The 8,397-nt window shown below is 44.6% G+C and overlaps 1 protein-coding gene across 1 annotated transcript; it reads right to left on the bottom strand.

Annotated features, from left to right (window-relative positions):
* Positions 1 to 673: 673 nt before the first annotated feature.
* crabp2a (cellular retinoic acid binding protein 2, a) lies at positions 674 to 6,559 on the bottom strand. Its single transcript, XM_036539284.1, has 4 exons — positions 6,180 to 6,559; positions 2,830 to 3,008; positions 1,806 to 1,922; positions 674 to 1,280 (listed from the first exon to the last, which is right to left on the bottom strand). Exons 1-4 carry the CDS (start codon positions 6,259 to 6,261, stop codon positions 1,230 to 1,232), a joined length of 429 nt encoding a protein of 142 aa, XP_036395177.1. The 5' UTR covers positions 6,262 to 6,559; the 3' UTR covers positions 674 to 1,229.
* Between the last annotated feature and the right edge of the window lie 1,838 nt (positions 6,560 to 8,397).

The following is an 8,397-nucleotide window of genomic DNA, read 5'->3' as shown; positions in this document are numbered from 1 at the left end:
GAGAAATGTCAGCAGTTGCTCTGCCCACAGTTGTTCACACAGGCAGGCCCATAATTACAGCTCGTATGGACAGGAAAGGCGGGAAACTGATTGACTGCTGGCACAGTTTTTCAGGAGAAGAGACCACAATCACAGAAACTCACACTGGCGTGTTTACCAGGGAAAATACAATGCTAACATTTTTATGGGGTCATTCACACCTGAGAAACAATCATTGGGGCACTACAGAAACTTTCTCGGGACACATCCTTTGAGACTATTTGATTGTCCCAGTCGTCCCGAACAATGGACTCATGGACTTACGGAGTGACACAGTAGCTTAGACCTCTACCTCTATTGTAATGTGTTTGGTTGTTGATCATTCGTATTTTTTGTAAAAGCCCTTGTAATAGTTTGTATTTCATCTTTATCAAGTAAATATGATTAGAAATAAATGAAGAGAGGTTAGAGAGAGCAATGTTTCAGTTATATTGTTATCGTATTATAGTGTAATGTTTATATATATATATAGCAAGAACTTTTCTGAACAATACCTTGTTTAGAGTACATGATGTTACTGTGTAAATACTATGGGCCTAAGTGATGATGCTCAGCCAGTTATGATAAACCTGTATTAATGAGTGAAATATAATCTGAAGTCAGTATCGTGCTTTATTGTTTTGCCATAGAAACAGTTATTTTCTAAAACCACATTTTATATAAAAGAAACACAAAGTAGAAAACATACAAGAGTAGATACTAGTATAATAAATAAAAAATCTAGAAAGGAAAGGGCAGAGACATTGACACAAAGCCTAACTGACTGACTCTCACACGGACTAACTCACAGGCACTGAGAGGACTACAGATGCACTCACAAACTGATCACCACACTGACACTCTGACAAACAGGCTTACTGAATGGCAGATAAGTGACTGACCAACAGATAACATGCACTTACCAACTGACTGATACATGCAAAAACTGACTGACACTCCTACACACTGATACATGGACCAACTGACTGAAACATTCAAAAGCTGACTGACACTTTGAAACAAGAGCGACAGCAAGGTACATGCACAAAGTGACTGACACTTAATCACTGTCTTACTGACTGACTGACACACTGACTGACTAAGCAACAGACTACAGGCATCATCCCAATAGTAGGCAGCTGTACCCAAAGCTGATGGGTGAAGTGGCATAGTGAGAAGGAGAGAGGAGGATGGAGGGATGATTTTGTCTTTCACTCTCGTACGTAGACCCGGGTGCAGACCACGTCATCAGCAGTCATTGTCTGAAACACATTACCGCATAACCTTAGAATGACAGCAACCACATTTCTAAAAAAATGGATCTGTACAATAAACAGCATTCATGACATTCCAATTAAAACACAAACAAACTCAAAACACTTCAAAACGACAATTGATACAGGAATATCAAACAAGCCTTGTACGGACAATTACACACAATTACAATTACACTCTCATACACAGACTTAAAGACATTACACACACATAACCAGTGATGTGGTCAAGAGACCACAGCTTTGTTTTAGTCTCATTCTGATGGGCAAAAATTTGTGGTCGTAGTTTTGGTCTCAAAACTTTTTGGTCTTGAAAAATCTGTTCCATTTTGGTCTTGTTCCTATGCAACTTCATGTAAACATATGCATAAAACAGAATGATGTCTCAGTTTTGATGTATGTCTTACTTCACAGTGGTCTCAGTCCACAAGTAATTTCTGCATACCGTCTAAGCCCTTATATGGAATGCAGGATAACTGACGTAATCGGCAACCAATAAGTGGCCTGCTTTACCAAGATGAGCTCCCCGTCATTGGTTATCTCACGGGTCCATGAGGTCTTGGGGCCTTCCCCCTTCTGCAGGGTCTGCTCACAGCTGATTTTACTGTCTGTCTCCCAACGAGGAAAACTCTGGACAAGAGAAAAGGGGGCGGGGAGGGAGGACATGCACCCAACAAGGTTAGCGCAGTATATGCACCCTGAGTGGCAGTCAGGAAGCTGACTGAGAGTGGGGGAGCAATGGTCACAAACACACTTGGCCAGATGTTAACACCGCCAGCAGAGGCTTTGAGAGGGATTTCAACCGAGAGAAGGAGACTGAAGGGGTGGCCGTGGAACAAATGGGCCGTCTCTGTGTCGGATGCTCGACGCGTTAACACTGCGCTGACACTGAGAGGAAATGACTTTGAGGAGGCAGCGCGGAGCGTTGCTGAGGAGTGCAGACTGCCACGGAGTATTTGCTTTGGCCGCTCCTTCTTATTGTGCTGCCAGAGAGAGAGGGAGGGAAGAGAGAGCAGAGGAGATGGATGGTGGGGGGGTTGGGGGGGGGTGAGAGAGAGCAAGAAAGAAAGTGAGAGAAAGAAAGAGAAAGGGAGGGAGGGAGGGAGGAGGAGGTCAAGCAAGTTGCCTCTCATGAGATGAAGGGTGGGGATCATTATGTCATTGAAGGAATGAACATAGAAAGGATTTGCAGCTCTGGTTGAACAAAGAAAGATAAAATGGAACCAAAATGCAAGCAAAATAGGAGCAACATATGAAAGAAAAGAAGAAGATGAGGCCAAAGAATAAGAGAGCAACTGGGAGCCTGAAGGATAGACAGGTAGAGGAGAGAGGGGAAAGGAAGAGGAGACATGGGGAAAAGCATGAAATGAAGAACAGGGTGATATGAAAGAGTAAAGATGTAAGGATGAACACAAAGTGAATCCATGAAGAGTAAGATAGAAGGATGGTGAGCAGATGGTTGGAGGAAGAATGGAGGAGGAAGAAGAGGGTGGAGACATGGCAGCGGTGAGGAGTGCTGGAGGAAGGCGGGGGTTACCGTGCAGGGGCGGCCGTCCACAGTGGTCTCATTAAAGGACTCCCCCACTGTGAAGGAGACGTGGGTGGTCCGGACAGAGGTGGAGGTCCGGATGGACAGGTGCTCCCCGTCTTGGGTGATCTCCACCGATGGCTTGGAGGCGGCTGCCACGGCGATCTTCCTCAGCATCACGTTCACCCCTGAGGACCACAAACACATTCACACGTGATATCACTCAATGCAAGACGCTACTAACCTGTTATTATAAACTGAGTGTATGATGTTAAAACTGCGTCATTAAAATTAGATTCCTACAGAGCCTGTGGAATCTGTTGACTAAAAACAACCAGGAGTTTCAAGTACAGCTTTGAGAGAGGGTGGTCCATTAAGGGTTATAACCCTACAGTGTTAGGACTGAAACTCCAGCCACAAGATTCACGATGTTAAAGTGAACTGTCTTGCAGTGTAATTTACACTGTCCATGCTGATACAGTATTATTTACGAAGTGCAGACAGACAGAGTTGGGGTGCAGATGGCACCCTCAGGTTCAGGATTTATATTGGTGCGGATGAGCAAGGGAATCATATCTATGCAGTGATCTCACCCGAGATCCAGGGAGAGAATCCAGCAGTAATGAAGGTCCAATATGAAGTCATACAAGGTAGACTATCCAACATCTGCCTTTCTTAAAAACAGCTGCACTGGCACAAGCAATGGTATTCATTTAAAAAATTCAAATTTACCATTTCATCACCAGAAATCAAACAGTACAATGCTGAACTGAACACACTGACCAAATATCCCAGCTCTCTCTATGTAAATGAGTATGTGTAAGGCATATGGTGTGCGTGTGTGTGTGTAAATGTGTCTGTGTGTGGTGGAATGAGTTCAGAGTGCAGAGAGAGGGGGAAGTTATTGGAGTCACCTCAGGGGACTTGGTAATCTGTTACACCTTCCTGTCAGGAAACAGCGATGGAGAGGGAGAGGAAAAGGGAGGGAAAGAGAGAGAACTGAGAGAAAGCACAGGAGAGGGTAGGACAGAGCTAGACAGAAGAAAAAAATAGGAGCGAGAGAGACAGAGAGAGGCTATGGGTGTCTCAGTGTGTGTCTGCTTTTCGAATTGAGTTTCACACTTCTCACCACTCACACATTCCCACCTGTCACTGTGTGTAAATATATACACACTGAGATATACAGACACACTCGTCAAGACATTCTCACACACACACACACACACACACACACACACACACAGACAAACACACACACACAAACTAAAATACATTAAATAAAAATGTAATTATGTGATATTTGCATTTTTATCTTTTTCAAATCAAGGTCGGTTTTGGCCTGTAGGTCAACAGTAAAAGATGGCCACACACACACAGACGGTCAGGGTCAGGGTCAAAGGGCAGAGGTCAGAGGAAGCATTTGGGACAGAGAGCGGGAGGGAGGGGGGTGTGGTGGGGGAGGGGGTGGTGACAGGTTGCTTCCAGCTGTGTTCTGCTCTCTTAATGAAACCCACAGCAACTTTGGCATTGTTCTCTGCCAGTCACACCAATAAAGTACATTTGGATTTGGATCTGGGAGAGGGAGGTCAACTCTTGTGTTAGTACTAGTGACCTGTAAATTAATTGTGTATCAGTTTGTGTGATGATGATGGTGTGTGTGTGTGTGTGTGTGTGTGTGTGTGTGTCTGTGCATTCGTGCATGCATGTCTGTGTGTGTATGCATGCATGCGTGCATGTGTGCATGTGTATGTGTGTGTGTGTGTGTGTGTGTGTGTGTAACCTGGCACTGACAGTAATTATCACAGTAGCAGAGTCTTCAGTTTTAGTGGGCGTGAGTGGATGAGAGGGTGTGTTCAATTAAACAAGGTCACTGTTCAAATACAACACAGTGCAGTTACCTGCAGCCTGGTGTCAGTACAGGTAAAACAAGATGAAGTATCCCAGGCACCAATGAAACAGGACTTGTCTGTCCTGTATCCACATTCTTCACATACACCTTCCTCCTCATCCCTTTCTTTCCACTTCAGTCACCCCCTTCCACCCACCCACACACATACACACACACACACACACGCACACACACACTTTCCCTCCAAGCCACCCATGCATACACTCACTGTCCCTCTATCCCATTCCGTCTTTCCTTCTTTTCCATCCCTCCATCAGTCTTTTTCTTTGTTTTACTCTCTTCCTTCAGTCAGTCCACTGCCTCTTCACACCCCCCCCCCCCTTGCTTGCTCTCTCTTTCTCTCTCTCTCAGCACGGTGCCCACTACTCTCCATCAGTTTAATGAAGGATGAGTGGAGCGACATATTTATGGTAATTGGAGCGTTTGGAGCGTCAGTCAATCTGGGAAATAGCAATGTAAGGATGAGACGCTGACTCCAGTTACCTCAGCAAGAACAATGGTGGCATTTAAGAGGTATTTCAAATACATAGACAGAAACACAGGCACTTTGGCCCGCACACTAGCTGTATTGCGTGACACATAAACTCTCCCACGCACACAAACACAAACTTGTGTGCCTATATGCTGCAACATGTATAAACAGGAAAGCACTGAGTGCCATGTACAAGCTCACACACACCTACACACACACACACACACACACACACATACACACACACGCACACACACACACACACACGCGCGCACACACACACGCACACACACACGCACACACACACACACACACACACACACACCTACACACACACACACACACACACACACACACACACACACACACGCACACACACACACACACCCTGCCGCATGACTAACTATCTGGATAGGCGTTGTCTGTTAATTCTTCCAACTGTTCATGCAAACGAGATAGGTGGAGAGTAGGACTACATGGCAGAGATGAAAAACAATGATTATTTGTGTACGTAGACCAATGCAGTTATAATTCCAATCTATTGGATGATTTTCACCTCACTGCCTGCTTGCATCAATCTCTTTCCATCAAACACATCGTACCCCCCCCCCCCCCCCGCCCCCCAACCACACACACACACACACACACACACTGATTCTGTCTCCCCTCTCCCAGCGACACAGACAGATGTGCTACCGTTTGTCCCCATTGTGTGAGCAGAGGGCTGGGGGGCAGTTACTGCATTTTCGGGTTTGTCTGAATGACAAAGACCCCCCACCCCTCCGACGCTGAGATTGCACAGCTGTGAGCCTCTCTCTCTCTCTGCCTGTGAAAGAACTCTCTGACGACCGAATGTAGCCTATGCAAAACATATTTATGCAAAAAAAGTATATTAAAATAACAAGGTGTAAATTGTACCGATTATAATTACGTTTCTCGGAAAAAAACCACATTATCTTTATCATCACCATCGCTTACCCAGTGCTTTCAGAAGCTCCTCGAAGTTTTCCGAACTTTTCATTTTCCAAGTTCCAGAGAAATCAGGGATTTTGCGATCCATATTTCAGTAATTAACAATGCAATTACTTTTTAAATGTTGGAAAATTATTGTTTTTATAAACTTTTGTGTTTGGATATTTTATTCTGGATTTTTGACAGCTTAGCTTTGTGGTTTTATTTTCTATTCGCCTTTGCACGCGTTCCGTTACCTTTCCTCCTCCTGTGAGAGTAATATTTTAGTCTCTCAAATGTCCTCTCTCTCTTTATAATTTAAGTCACTATTTAACCTTCTCTCACACCAGCCTTTGCATCTACCCAGATCCTTATCTCGACGGTCTGTCACCGTTTGTTTCAAAAGACCGCAGTATGAATGGGATGGAGAGGAAAAGTAGCCACTAATTTTGACTGCCGAAGACACGCCCTGTTTGATTCTAACCACGCCTTTCCAGAGTTACAGAGCTCCAATTTTCCCGTCCGTTTACCAATAGAAACCCATCATTCAAGACTATGCCCGCCCCCCTTTGAACATGTGCGTTCAAGAGGCGCCCATCTACCTCCCAATAAGTAATTCTGGCTTTAATCTCACCGCTTTCAAAAGAGTAATGGAACTAACCGCGCCCACACACGCTGGCGACTAATGCAGCTTTGTAATGAGTTTGCTGTCTTATGACGATTACAATTAGTAATCATGGTGGGCTGCTCATGGAAAAAAAAACAGAGGAAAGGTCAGCGAAATTAACGGTTTTTATTCATTCGCAAAACATTTCTGAAAAGTAATAAAGTGCTTACAAGCATACGAGACGGTGGGCAAAGTACCGACACTCCTCGAGTTCATAACCTTGCACCAGTCTGTAACTTTCAAAAGAGATACGTTAATAAAGATGCCAACAACGGAATGAACTAAAGGCCAATCCAACATCAGAAACGGTCTGAAGGCGGTAGACAGTCACGATCAGACTGATGACGATTAAACGCGAGGAACGGCACATGATCCAATGGAAGAAAGAGAGGATATATATGTGATCAGGAGTTAAATGAGGGATCGAGGGTGCGGGGTGGGGGGGGGGTCAGCCGGTGAGCGCCTCTTCTGTGGCTTCCTGCTGTTCGGACGGAAGAAAGGAGTGAGCGAGCATTTGGCAGCGAACGACAGGCGGGCAGAAGAGAGAGAGGGGGAGCGAGAGGGAGGTAGGGTCGGGGAAGATACTAATAAAGCAGAGGGTCACGGAGACACAGATGATGGATGGCAAAGGGGACAATGGGCGCCTTTACCACTCACTATTGATGGATGGTCTTCTTCACGCACTGCACCCTCCGATTATTACGCCGTTACCGAGACGACCATCGGCAAACACTTAGCCTTCGCTGCCACACAGGCTGATGTACCTCCCGTGATTCGTATTGTATTTTATGGTATATACTGGATTACCGCCGTTGGTGTTGGCGTACAGTATTTAACCATGTTTTACAATAGCATTTAACAGTGTAGCATATCAAAGTATGCACGCTGCAAAGTGATACACTTACATCACAGTTGGGTCATTAATACATGTAAGCGTGATATGTTTAAACCATACCAGGGAAACTACGCTGTTTGATGTTATCAAAGTACACGGCTTGTATTTTCAAGTATCTAGATTCCTGATGGGGTAAAAAGATACCCCCTGCATAGCAATCCAGCCCTCTTTACACAATAGCTGCGTGTCTTTACAAGTTCCTCCTAGCAGAATAACAGACCGCAATTATGAAGGTCCCATATCATGACCACAATCTCTCTCTCTCTTCCCTCTCTTTCCTTCTCCCTGCCTCGTTACCTACGCGGTTGCATTGGGGTCTGATCCTGTTAACTCTTCACTGCATGGCATTTCCATGTGATCAGAGGGGAAGTCCACAATGCAAGTGAGACTGAGGTCAGGGGTGCCATCTTGTCACTCCAGGGTTGCCAGATTTTTTGCTCTTTGCTTTTTTTTCCCTTTTAGCGCAGATGCCTGCATGTTTTTCCCATTGTCCAATGCTGATGTGGAATGAACTGAAATTGCATTTAAAAATACCAAATGTTTTGCCAATCCACGTGGAGTGTTTCACTTTTTTTGTGTTTTGTATTATGGACATTTTACTAAATTTACAAAATATGTGTGTTTTCCTGCATAATTATCAATCCCTCAATCAATTAAAAATATTTTTAGGGTTTTTTTGTTTT

Source organism: Megalops cyprinoides, chromosome 10, assembly GCF_013368585.1.
Source record: "Megalops cyprinoides isolate fMegCyp1 chromosome 10, fMegCyp1.pri, whole genome shotgun sequence".
Classification (NCBI taxonomy): domain Eukaryota; kingdom Metazoa; phylum Chordata; class Actinopteri; order Elopiformes; family Megalopidae; genus Megalops; species Megalops cyprinoides.
This window is presented reverse-complemented; position numbering and strand designations above follow the sequence as displayed.

What these genes read in the sequence shown, in the direction of transcription:
- crabp2a (XM_036539284.1), bottom strand. Translation starts at nt 6,261, where the DNA reads ATGGATCGCAAAATCCCTGATTTCTCTGGAACTTGGAAAATGAAAAGT. An exon ending in GGAGCTTCTGAAAGCACTGG is followed by an intron (nt 3,009 to 6,179) that starts GTAAGCGATGGT and finishes TGTGGTCCTCAG; the next exon opens with GGGTGAACGTGATGCTGAGG. An exon ending in ATGACGGGGAGCTCATCTTG is followed by an intron (nt 1,281 to 1,805) that starts GTAAAGCAGGCC and finishes AATGTGTTTCAG; the next exon opens with ACAATGACTGCTGATGACGT.